The sequence below is a fragment of the Protopterus annectens genome, chromosome 3.part1 (assembly GCF_019279795.1).
Source record: "Protopterus annectens isolate FY-2018-M chromosome 3.part1, PAN1.0, whole genome shotgun sequence".
NCBI lineage: Eukaryota > Metazoa > Chordata > Ceratodontiformes > Protopteridae > Protopterus > Protopterus annectens.
In genome coordinates, this window is record NC_056732.1 from 1,720,716,635 (window position 1) to 1,720,730,794 (window position 14,160).

General features: G+C 36.2%; 1 protein-coding gene across 1 annotated transcript in view; it reads right to left on the reverse strand.

The window, feature by feature from the left end:
• LOC122797844 (extracellular calcium-sensing receptor-like) overlaps window positions 1-14,160 on the reverse strand; it is a 177,562-nt gene that overhangs the window by 154,664 nt on the left and 8,738 nt on the right. The window contains exon 2 of the mRNA XM_044066364.1: window positions 13,250-13,376. Coding sequence (XP_043922299.1) covers window positions 13,250-13,376 — 127 coding nt within the window. The remainder of the gene's footprint in view (window positions 1-13,249; window positions 13,377-14,160) is intronic.

Below are 14,160 nucleotides of genomic sequence, written 5' to 3' on the forward strand. Positions count from 1 at the left end.
AATTTTAAAAATTTTTTGGAACAGGTCCCCAAAATAACAAGGGGTACTCCATTAGAGGGAATGCAATAGGAAATTTTTTTAACCTTTTTTTTTTTTGAATAACTTTAAACCGTTTTCTAATCAAAGTTGACTGTTTCTTCCAAGTGTCCTTAAAACTTAAATTGCCCTTGAGAACTGTCTAAAGAAATTTAGGGCACTAGTCATTAAAAAAAAATATTTTGAACTTTGTATTTCTTCTTTAAATATTGTACCCAGGGCCCATGGGATTACGTTTATTCAAGTGTCCCAATGGTGTTATCCCACAAGATAGATTTTATAATGAGATGGTTGAGATTTTTAATTCAACTGGCTTGCAGCTGATAAAGCTTCTTATTAAGAGCAATATAAATATTATGAGTCAAATTAAGAGTAAAATTCATACTCTCAATAAGTTAGCTACTGATATACTAATGTGTGCACCACAGATGCAAAGAGAGTATGAAGAAGTTATCCTAAGTGTGGAGAAGAGTGAAAAATGATTGTTATTAGGAAACATAAAAGCCACAACATGATAAATTAACAGATTTAAATAAGACTGCTTATTCAGGTGTAACCGAGAACTTTAACAAGTCCGGTATTAATTATAAGATGAACCAGGTTCCTTTAAACCGTATATGAAGTAATGCAATCATGACCAATAGAAGAGAAGTTCTTAAAATGTTAGAAGGGATGACATCAACCCGTTCAACTCCAGTGAAGTAGCTTCAGTGGATGAGATGTCAGAGACAGTGGAGAGCAATGATGAAGTTGTAGAATTGCCATATAAGTTAGATAAAACACTTAAGGAAATTCAAAAAACTTAATGGAGAAATCAAACACAAAAAATTATTCCACCAAGAGGAAGACATGTGGATGTTGCACTTTAGACACCTTCTTTCACGTTATAAACCCATATGTACAGAGTGAAGAATGTTATCTTATCAGACGTTAGTTTGAAAGTCAAACATTTAAAATTATTAAAGTTAGATATCAACTTTGTGCCAAGTCACAGGGCTAATACTGTTGATACTATATTACAGTTGAAGCTTTTTACACAAGTTAAATTTGAACTACTGTTTAAAGATATTATGTACAATGAACTTAAGAAAAAAATCTGTTTTTAATCCCACATTAAATTATACAATAAAATTGTTTGAGGAGGTTTGTGAGAAAGAACTAAGAGAGTTATTGGGTAAGAAAAATACATACAATTATTTTGATCTGTCCAAAGATGAGTTATCAGCACTATCTGAATTAAAAAGAAGGATAGATTTACATTTTATGAAAACTGATAAGGAGGGGCAGGTTACTAAAATGGACGAAAATAAATATAAAAACTTATGAATGCTATGATAAAAATACTGAAGCATATTTAGAGGTTAGTATTGATGAAGTGTATAAAAGTTATAGTTTTATTAGATCTTTCTAGATGAGCTATTGATGAATGTTTTGTAGATGTCCTCTTTTTTATTATAGATCTTACAGAAATAGATACAGAAATAGAGAGTATTGTTTTTATTGAACAATTGAATTACATTTCTGATTTTTTTTGTTTAAATTTACTTTAGGAGAGGTTGGTTTTAATATATTTTTGGGAGGAATAAGAAAATAGATAGCAAAGAATACGAAAATAGATATTTTCCAATAATTACCTACATTTCAGAAGTGGACATCCATATTTTATGAAAAAGAACAAAAGAACATCCCTGGAGACAAATTATTTGTGCATCCAGAATGACAACTTTAGGGAATTTGTTTTATGGGACGTTGTTACCATTATTGAGATGTTTAAAGAATGAGGTTACAGTAGAGCTTTTTATATAAGGTAGCATTTGAAATCTATAACAAAAAGGGAGACTGTTTTTATGCCAATATTGAAAGGGGGATTTGATAGTATGTGGGTATAGGAAATAGAGGTCCAGTTTTATGTTAGATATGTCCACAGATAGTTCATGAATTAAAGAAATTTTAAAAAGAAATTGGAACGTTTTGCAAGCCAGTCGGGATGTACAGAATGCCATAAGTAAGGAACCTAATTTTGCTTATTATAGAAAGTGATGTTTAAAACAATGTTAGAAAAACAGGACATCTATATTAGTGTGCCTAAAAGTGATAAAGATTTAGCCACATATAATTGTGGAATGTGCACTGAAAGGGGGATTTGATAGTATGTGGGTATAGGAAATAGAGGCCCATTTTTATGTTAGATATGCCCACAGATATTTCAAGTATTAAAGAAATTTTAAAGAGAAATTGGAAGATTTTTCAAGCCATTTGGGATGTATGGAATGCCGTAAGTAAGGAACCTTATTTTGCTTATTATAGGAAATGATGTTTTAAAACAATGTTAGAGAAACAGGACACATATATTAGTGTGCCTAAAAGTGATAAAGATGTATAATTGTGGAATGTGTAAAATATGTAGGTATACACACACACACACACATCTATATACGTATATATATATATATATATCTATATATATATATATATATATATATATATATATATATATATATATATATATATATATATATATATATACACACACACACACACACACACACACACACACACACACACACACACACACACACACACACACACACACACACACACACATACATATATCAAGGGTCTTGATTTTACTATTTAAAGGAAAGATATAAGTGTAAATCTACTGGCATAATATATACTGCTATGTGTTCAGGTTGTCAGGGTTCTTACACTGGTATGACAGTGTTAGAAAAATATGTATTAACGTATATGTTTAGTGCTTATTAGAAGCTAAAAGGGTTAACACATTTCATTCTATTTTATGTACAGCTCAATTCTGTATGAGATTATAAGATGCTTTTTCAAACTGCAGTATGCTTTCTGAAATTGCAAGATGCTGTCTGACCTAGTATTTGCTAGCACAGCAAAATTCATGTTTATGCCTTTTGGAAATGTACTGAAAAGCAGGTGATTATCTGCTAGGTCAGGAAAATAAATGAATAGTGAATGAATAGAACAATACTGTTTTCTATAATATGATTGAATATGAACAATCAGCCCTGTTTGTGTTATGAGAACATGCACAGCTGCGGAAAAGAAGAGATACATCAGACAAAGACTGCTTGAAGAAATGAACTGTAATCTGTACTTGCTTTGTGCTCGAATTAGCCATAGTACCTTGAATGGTAACATTGCATAGTGAGAAGTTGTATCTGACCAGTGGTCATCAAGGCCATGTTGTTTTTCTTAGGAAGTTTTTTTGTAAACTTGATATGCCAGCAGAAACTCATGGACAAACAGCTGCTGAGAAATAATATTGAAAGAACTTGTGATTTATTACGTCAGCTTAGTAGGCAATACCTTGTAAGAAATGTATAAAAATAGTTTCACTTCCTGATTCTAGTTAGACAAACTCTGCATTAGCACGTTTTTGTCTCCTTGCTGCAAGATTAAAGTGCCTTAACCTGAACCTGCCGTGTGTTGATCATTTTGAAGTTATTTTTCCTTTGACAGATTGGTCCTTTGAGCCGGAACTCTTACTTCGCCTCAGGTCAGATGGGCCAGGTGGCATGAAACTATACGGGGAAGAAACCACATCGGTTCTTCTGCTTTGAAAGACCTCCAACTGAATTGTCGTTCAAAAGAGGCCAGCCACTTTTCTGATCTGCGACTGGAGGACGAGTCGGTAACGAATCAGAGACGATCAATCATGGAGGCTCAGGTAACGTGAGATTTACCTTTTTTCTGTTTTAGATCAGGGACTTGATTGAAAATATCTGTCAGGAGATTTGTTTTGTACAAGTCAGGGACAGAAAGATTGCAGTCTTGTCATAGATCAGGGAAACAGAATAGGTAAGACAGTTATTCTAGATAAACTGTGAAACAGAAAATTGTGGTACCATGTGAAAATAAGAAGGGTTATGTAAAATTTTTTTTAACAAATCAGAACAATTTGGGTAATAAGTGCACAAAAAGTTCCCAAAACCCACCACTAACCGAAGACGCAAAATATATGCAATCACAGCGTGCCGACAATATTAGATATTATACAAAATGGGTTAATAAATATGAATTTAATGGCAAATTAGAAAAATCCTCGCTTATTAAACTTGTCAAACAGCTTAAAGCTGACGCAAAAGGTCAGGTAAAAAAGCAACGTCAATTGGGGGTTCCTCAGGTACACAGGTGGATTGAGGAAGCAAACCGTAGGGAGCAAAAAAGTAATAATTCAAAAGCTATGTTTCTAGATAAAGAAGACAATAATTTGGTAATGGCATCAGCCCCTCCACCCCCTCCGCTTCCTGCACCGGAATATGAAGTGAGTGGACAAGCTGGTCCACCTCCACTATACCCGGCTGTTACCGCAAAGCCAAGACCGTATGTTAGAGATCCCATCGAGACTAGGTCTCGAACATGTAACTTAAGAGGAGATATTGAGTTATATGAAATAGATAAAAATTCACGAGCTATGAGTGAAGAAGAGATATGTCCACTCATAGAAGTACCAAAATCTGCAGGCAGGACAGGACCCGACTCTCCTAGTATATAGACCGTGGACACTGGAAGACATCCGGAAAGCCACAGAGGGAATTCCCCATCCAAAAGTTAATTTTAGAAAATTCTTAGAAGACTTACAGGGCATGAGGTTAAGTTATCATTTAAATGGAGAAGAAGTAGAAAAAGTAGTCAGACAGATCGTAGGTCCAGATTGGCACATGATCAGTGGCAACTGGAATCCCCGTGATGCAGAACACAAGCCACTCCCACATAGCAACGCAGAATTGGATAACAGAGTGAATGGACTAACGGACCGAATCTCTGAGAAATGGAAGCCTAGGGCAGACTGGACTTGCATTAATCAATGCATCCAACAGGAAGGTGAAACTGTTGACAGATATTACGCTAGATTATTAGAGTGTTTTAATAACCATTGTGGAATGCAGGTACCTGAAGATCAAACACATGATTCCCCATATGAGCAGTAATTAAAGAATGCATTTTTGAAAGGCAGTATTTTGCCTATAAGCAGCTTTATTACAAAGCACATGGTAGACCATCGTACAAGTAGATTACAGTCACTACTTGAATATGCTAGGTATGCTGAAAGGCATTTTAACAGTAAAAAGAAAACGAAAGCCCAAGTATTTGCTGTAGAAGACAGAGCAGAAGTTTATGTAGTACAGTCCAGAAAAAAGGGCAAGAAAAATGCCCAGGGAAACAAACAATCTGATAAACAATCAGAAGAGTTTGAAGACAGAAAGAAAAGGGGTGAATGTTTTAAATGCGGAAAAAAGGGACATTTAGCAAGGGACTGCAAGCAAAACAAGAAGGCAGCCATGGAAGATAAGGAAGGTGAGGACTGACTATATGATAGTCAAGAATCACTAGAAGGGAATAACCAAGAAAAGACAAATGCAAATGTGATAAAGGGAATAGAGAATGTGATAGAAGAAATAGAGGAAGTACAAGAAATCACAGATGGTGAAGAAAGTGAAATTTTAGACTTAGCATTATTGAGCCTAGAGCTCTATTTAGCAGACACAAAACCAGAAGTTACACTTTTGGTAGAGGGGAGGGAAGTTAAATTCCTGTGTGACTCAGGGGCTTCATGAACCCTGATACATCCTTCCAAACTACCAGAAAATTCAGAATCACTTGATTACATATTAGTGAAAGCAGCTAATGGACAGCTGTATCGGGAGCCACTCTCCCACAACATAGCAATAACTGACCCTGTTTCAGGGATGACCCAGAAAAGCAAAATTGTTGTTTCTGCAAAATGCCCAGTGAACCTTTTGGGCAGAGATCTTATGCAGATATTTGGCATAGCTGTAGTACCGACTATGCAGGTTATGGAAGCACAGCGACAAATGGATACTTTTGGGGTGTGACCGGAGGGCGAAACATTTTATTGGTACAGCCAGGACTTAGTTACAACTGGTCCAGGGGCAGTAACCGAAGAACTGATGAACATAGCCATCAGTAAGTCCCCCTCCCTTGACAGTGATAAACAGCATTTGTTGCACTGTACTCTGTATTATTGTTGCACATCAGGACCTGATAAGGAATATGAGCAAGAACTGTTTAAAAACCATGCAAACAGATTAGTATTACGTAATCTGTACTGGGACACAGAAGGGAACAGTGTAGTCAGCTGTTCATTGCCCCAGGAATTCTTTGCACTCTATAAATCTAATCGATTACCACATGTTAGTTTAACCAAAGACAAGAATGTGAAATGGGCAGATCTTGGAGAAAAAGTCACAAAGTGGGAGAAACAAACAGAGTTAGAACTGTCAGAACAGGGAATACAGAAACAGAAGTTAAATTGGATAACGCAGACTCACACAGCTGTACACTTGCAGTCTAGTGAGGACAGCTGATTAGCACTCTTACTAGAAGAGGAAGAAAATGTCTTACGGAGCATACCAGAAACTCTTTGGTCAACAGGGAAATCAGATGTAGGACTTATTTGCACAGCAGGATCAGTTACTATTACTCCAAAATCAACATTCGGACCTCAAAAGAGACAGTATCCCTTAAGGAAGGATGCAGAAATAGGAATCAAACCTATAATAGCAGCTTTACTTAAGGAAGGAGTACTGATAGAATCTCCCGATTCACCATGTAACACGCCCTTATTTCCTGTTAGGAAAGCAAACAGAGAATGACGTATGGTCCAAGACTTACAAGCTGTAAATGACGCAGTAATACCTAGAGAACCTACAGTGCCAGATCCACACACTCTATTGAATGATTTGAAGCCTCAACAGAAGTATTTCTCTATGGTAGATATTAGCAATGCGTTCTTTTCGATACCAATACACCCTGACAGCCAACATTGGTTTGCATTCACATTTCAGGAGAAAAGGTATACATACACGCGATTACCACAGGGGTATTGTGAAAGCCCAAGCAATATTTGCACAAGAGATGGCAAGCAACTTGGCAGGATTTAGCCCACCAAAAGGCAGCCAAATTTTACTTTATGTAGACGACATCCTGCTGGTAGCCCCCACCCGGCAAGAATGTAAAGAAGATACGATAGCATTACTACAATTTTTAGCCACACAGGGACATAAAGTAAATAAAAACAAATTGCAGCTTTGGAGAAAGAAGGTTAAATACCTGGGATATGTAATATCCAAAGAAGACAGAACATTAGATGAAGATATAAAAATAGCAATTTTGCAAGCACCCAAACCGACTACCAAGAAGGAAATGATGTCCTTCCTGGGCATGACTAATTTCTGTCGGAGTTGGATTCCAAACTATGCCTTGGAGTCTGCTCCATTGATCAACTTGATATACAAGAAGCCTATGGCAGCACATGATTTATTACAATGGACACCAGAAGCAGAATCAGCTTTCTGCAAACTGAAACAACTGATAGCATCCTCATTAGTTTTAGGATTACCAAACTATCATAAACGTTTTTTCCAAACTGTAGATTGTAAACAAGGTTACATGACATCAGTGTTAACACAGCAGCATGGGGATAAGCAACGCCCCATAGCTTATTATTCATCACAGCTGGACCCAGTGGTTCGATCCCTGCCCCACTGTGTACAAGCAGTAGTTGCAGCTGCAATGGCAGTACAGGCTTCGGCCTCAGTACTGTTGTTCCACCCTCTCACACTGAGAGTGCCTCATGCAATCGCAATTATTTTACTGCAAGAAAAAGTAGCATATCTTTCTCCTGCTAGACATCTTTCCTGTATGACTATACTCCTGAGCCAACCTCATATGACAGTTGAACGATGTACAACTTTAAACCCGTCTACCTTGCTCCCGACCCCTGCAGATGGCACACCACACAGCTGCCTGCAGGAAATTGAGCAAAAGACATTGCCTAGAAAAGATCTAATGGATGTTCCCTTGGATGATGCCAAGGTGACATATTACGTGGACGGCTCATGCAGAAGGGGTCCTACAGGACAGAATCTAGTAGGGTATGCAGTAGTTTCTGATACTGAGATTTTAGAAGCAAAGTCATTACCACACAGCTTATCTGCACAAGCAGCAGAATTGATTGCTTTGACAAGGGCCTGTACCTTGGCAAAGGGTAAATGTGTGAACATTTTTACTGACAGCCAGTATGCTTTTTCTACTGTACATGTTTTTGCACAACAGTGGAAAAATAGAGGAATGATAACATCTACTGGTAAACCAATTAATCATGCGAAATTTATTTTAGATTTGTTAGAGTCTATTCAGTTACCTCAGAAAGTAGCTGTTTGTAAATGCGTAGCTCATACCAAGCAACAGGATAGGATTTCAAAAGGTAATGCGAAAGCTGATATAGCTTCAAAACAGGCAGCTTCAGCTTCAGAAGTATTTCTTTTGAGTGAGGAATTACAACCTTCTTAGATTTTAGATTTAGAAATGTTAAAAACAATGCAGACACTTACTACAAATGTAGAAAAACAGAAATGGATAAAACGAGGAGCAATTCTTGAAAAAGGGCTGTACATCTCCAAAGAAGGAAAACCAATTTTGCTGTCTAACTTGTTTGGATATGCAGCTTTGTTGAGCCATGGGCAGTGCCATGTCTCAACAGGGGGGATGGTACAGTTAGTGAACCAAGTGTTCACTGCATATGAATTTACAAACTACACAAAAAATTTTTGTGCAGCATGCCATGTTTGTAACAGGCACCATGCACAAGGGGCATTGAAGCCTAAGCAAGGGAGTTTCCCAACACCACCGTACCCATTCCATACTATCTGTATGGATTTCATAGAACTAAACAAATGTGAAAATAAGAATATTTGTCTTGTCATTATAGATATGTTTTCCAAATGGGTGGAAGCTTTTCCGACCAAAAATCCAGATGCAGCTACTGTTGCAAAAGTCCTTGTTAAAGAAGTTATTCCTAGATTTGGCATACCGGAAAAGATCTACAGTGACAATGGCACACACTTTGTAAATCAAACCATATAACAGTTGAGTCGATATTTCGGAATTTCCTTAAAGAACCATTGTGCATACCACCCCCAATCCGCAGGATTAGTAGAGAGGCATAATGGGGTTTTGAAAAACAAACTCAGGAAATTTATTAGTGAGACACAGAAGAACTGGGTGCACTGCCTGCCTCTGGCACTGTTGAGAACTGTTCCAAATGCAAAGGGGTTAACTCCTTTTGAAATACTGTTTGGGAGGGCATATTATATACCTCAGTGGAAACCTCTCATGTCTGCAGACCAGGAGGCTGACAGTTCACTTGCAGAGTATATGAGATGACTTTTAAGTAATACATAACTTTTGCAGTTAAATTCTGTTTCAGATAAAGAACAAACCGGACCATCGGAAGCCGCAGTAGTCCCAGGCACGTGGGTCTGGGTGAAAGTTATCAAGAGAAGGAACTGGACCACACCGAAGTGGGAAGGGCCATACCAAGTGCTACTGTCAACACCCACTGCAGTCAAGATCGCAGAGCGAGCATCCTGGATTCATCTGACACACTGTAAATTGGTTAAAAACTTTGAACTGGACAAAAAACTTGTTACTGTTACACAAGAACAAAATGACCAGATACGGAGCAAATAGAAATGCTGAACAACCTCAGAAGTATTGCATGATCATTCTGTTGGCCATACTGATAACATTAATCTTTTTGTTGTGGCCTTTCCTTTTTCCAGCCACACGAGCTGAACTGAATAAACGTGAATCATTCATAGACTGGCATCCGAACTTTAACACTTACCAATAAATTAAATATGTGTATGCTTTAACTTTTAATGTTTCGAATTGCTGGATCTGCACAGCTATACCAACAGCATACGGGGGATTATTAATGACTGCTGTCTCCCTAGGGGTCAATGAGACCTGGGAAAATTTGCTTTTTGATACTACAACTGTAAAATCACAAGACAAAATAGCATTGCACCTGCCTGTTACACAAAAGGAAATTGTATGTTTTTACAAAAATGATACTGTTCAGGTAGGTTGGAGTAATTGTAATGTGACTATTCCTTACAAATGTTATACCAAAGCCAATAATGCAGGTAATATCTGTGATGCAAACTATGACTCATATCTCGAGTCGATTCATAAGACTATTGATGAGATACAGCATAATCCTGTTCTTTTAAAACAACTATCTATTATTGATAAGAAAATGTTTCATGCAGGGCAAGTGTATATTAATACTAAAGTAGAGAATTGTTATTTTGTTTGTGGGAAAAAGGCATACAAATGGTTACCTGAGAACTGGTCCAGCAGTTGTTTTTTGAGTTACCTGGTTCCAGCCATACGACACACTGCAGTTTTGCCTCAGGGAAGAATTCGAAATGTCAGAGATGTCACCAAGAAAACCGGAAATCCAATCAGAAGGCCTGAAAATCCAGTGGGACGAATCGAAGCAGGCTGGAGAAACCATAATTCCGTAAAAAACAAAGACAAACTGACACACATGGACTTGAGTGACACTATTATATCGTAGGCAGGTATAGCCCCTGCATATGGCGCAGTGAAATCAATTTGGGAGCTGAGAAAACTGTCCAAACATCTTGAAGTAATGAGTAATGCAACTTTTTCTGCTCTCGAGTTAATGACTGATGAACTGAATTATATGAGAACTGTGGTGTTTCAAAACCGCATGGCTCTTGACTTCACCCTAGTGGCAAAAGGTGGTACGTGCGCTTTAATAAAAGAGGAATGCTGTTCATATATTCCTGACAACCAGCATGAGATAAACAACCATCTTGAGGTGATTCAGCAAGTGTCAACCATGACCAAACCAGGCCCAAACCCACTGATGGACTTTTTCCAGAATTTGTTTGTGGGGGGTGGGGTAGCATCCTAATGAACGTCCTGATTGCCATTTGTGTGGGATTACTCCTATTAGGAGTGTGTGTTTGTTGTGGTATTCCCTGCATGAAAGATTGATCAAAGATTTTATAGACATGTCAGTTTCTGAGACTTTATATCAAAGTACTGAAATTGAAGAACTGCTGAAAAATGAAATACTTTCATAAGTTTAAACTGAATGACTCTCTTAACTGCAAATTCTGAGTAGAAAGAGGTTAAGAGAAGAAGCAATTGTTTATGCTTTTGAAAATAGAATAAAAAGTATTAACAGGGGGGAAATGTTAGAAAAATATGCATTAATGTATATGTTTAGTGCTTATTAGAAGCTAAAAGGGTTAACACATTTCATTCTATTTTATGTACAGCTCAATTCTGTATGAGATTATAAGATGCTTTTTCAAACTGCAGTATGCTTTCTGAAATTGCAAGATGCTCTCTGACCTAGTATTTGCTAGCACAGCAAAATTCATGTTTATGCCTTTTGGAAATGTACTGAGAAGCAGGTGATTATCTGCTAGGTCAGGAAAATGAATGAATAGAACAATACTGTTTTCTATAATGTGATTGAATATGAACAGTCAGCCCTGTTCGTGTTATGAGAACATGCACAGCTGCGGAAAAGAAGAGATACATCAGACAAAGACTGCTTGAAGAAATGAACTGTAATCTGTACTTGCTTTGTGCTCGAATTAGCCATAGTACCTTAAATGGTAACATTGCATAGTGAGAAGTTGTATCTGACCGGTGGTCATCAAGGCCACGTTGTTTTTCTTAGGAAGTTTTTTTTGTAAACTTGATATGCCAGCAGAAAATCATGGACAAACAGCTGCTGAGAAATAATATTGAAAGAACTTGTGATTTATTACGTCAGCTTAGTAGGCAATACCTTGTAAGAAATGTATAAAAATAGTTTCACTTCCTGATTCCAGTTAGACAAACTCTGTATTAGCACGTTTTTGTCTCCTTGCTGCAAGATTAAAGTGCCTTAACCTGAACCTGCCGTGTGTTGATCATTTTGAAGTTATTTTTCCTTTGACAGATAGCATGTAGTTTAGTTAAACAAATCAAGGAACACTTATATAGTATAAAAGTTAAAGACAACAATAATGCTGTATTTAAACATTCCAATATATGTGATAAGTATTCAAAAAATCGTTTTCAGTAACTGAACAAGTTCTACTTGATTTGAGAGTCGGGGATTAAAAAATAGACTAGAAGCTATTGAAACTAAATGGCAAATTATGTTAAAAGCAGACCAACTTCCTGGATTGAATGAAAGCATTAATGTGAAATTCTTTTTAAGAGAAAAAAAGATTAAAAATAAAACATTTTTTTACGTTATAAATTTTTATGGTTTTTTTTTTTTGAGTATTTATAAAGTTTTAAGTACTGCTCAGATTTTATGGAACTGTAGCTAATTGATTAGTTAATATATTGATTGTGGTGCTGATTTAATTGGTGATGGATTGTATTTAAAGACTGTTTTTGACTTTGTTTTTTTGGGGGGTATTTATAAAGTTTTAAGTGCTGCTCAGATTTTATGGAAATGTAGCTAATTAATAAGTTAATAGGTTGATTGTGATGTTGATTTAATTGGTGATGGATTTTATTTAAAGACTTTGTATTCAGCTATGATTTGTTTTCTGAAGATGTCTGTTAACAAAATTGTATTAAAAGTATTGGACACTAAAGCTGCTGATTGTTCATTATATTCCATTTCCCTTGTGGCAACTGTGATTTTTTTTTGGTTGGTGTTTTACTTATTACCAATTTAATGTGGCTTGGTTTGTGTTTTAGTATGAAAAAAACAAAAGGTTTTGGAAGCACACAGAATTATAATGCTCAGAATCAAACCAACATTTCAGCAAATCCTTGTACTGATTTTATGCTTTCAACATGCACAACATTCTTACATGGATGTGCATATTGTCAAGAAAGGGTGCAGCTTTAAGAATAGTGTCTTGCTGGGTCTGTATCAGGACACTGAATGATTAAAATTGTGAATGCTCTAAAGAGAGAAAATGCCAGACCTCAAACTCATTACTGTGGGGGGCTGTGCCATCCACACCCTCCGCTAAACATATATTCCAACTCCGAGATCATACTACAATGAGGAAAGGGCAAATATTCCAATCTTCACTGTACTGCGATCTCAAAAAAAGCACTTTGAGGGCCGGCATTTTACAGCGTTCGCGATTTTAATCATTCTATGTTCTGATATAGATCCATCTTGCATGTTTAATTTTGAAAAGTGGCTCACTGCATTATCATGTTACTAAATGAATCACTTGGAAAGTATACCAGTTTATCATTTATGACTCAATACTGCAAAGAAATACAAATAACATCTGAATGCTGCACTGCAGAGATATATGAATAATATCTGAATCTGTATAAAGATATGACTCTGAGAGTTCCTTACCGACATCTATCATGTGATCGAAGTTCTGCAGCATCACTTCCTGGTGTAGCTTCTTCTCCTTTTCACTCAGCATCTCCCACTCCTCCCTTGAAAATTCAACAGCAACATCTTCAAAACTTTCTGGGACCTGAAAATACAAATAATTTATTTGTTCTGCAGTTCACAGTATAAACTAATAAAATGACCTTGTTTCATAAAGCATTTTAATGGTGTCAAAACTGAATAAGGTGTCCTGTTTGCCAATTTGCTAAAATTAATTAATTTCCTTTCTTCCTCTTTTACGACAAGAACGAGCAGAAATTTGCATTTACTCCCAGTATAACAATTCCTATGCAAGTATAAGAAACAATACAAGACGTGCTGAAATTTCTGTAACAAATGTGCATTAATAAAATGGATAAGGGACAGTGACCAATAAGACTGTTATTTACCCATGCATCAGTACTGATCTACTGCATAACAGGTAATTAGTGCAGGCTATACAGACTACACATTTAGTCATAAGATGCCATCTTTCTCACAGCCTTCAAAATCCACTATCAACCATTTTTATCCATCACTAACAACAACCTGCATTTGAAGAAAACTGTAGTTAACTTCAACTTAAACACCTTCAAAATAGGGAAACGAAACACACAAGAGCCAGTAAAACATGAATTAGTGATGATAACTGATATATATATATATATATATATATATATATATATATATATACATATATATATATATATATATATATATATATATATATATATATATATATATATATATATTATATATATATATATATATATATATATATATATATATATATATATATATATATATATATTATATATACATATATATATATATATATATTGGTGAGTAATGACTAAGTCAGGGACTAAGTCAGGGGAAATGCACTACTG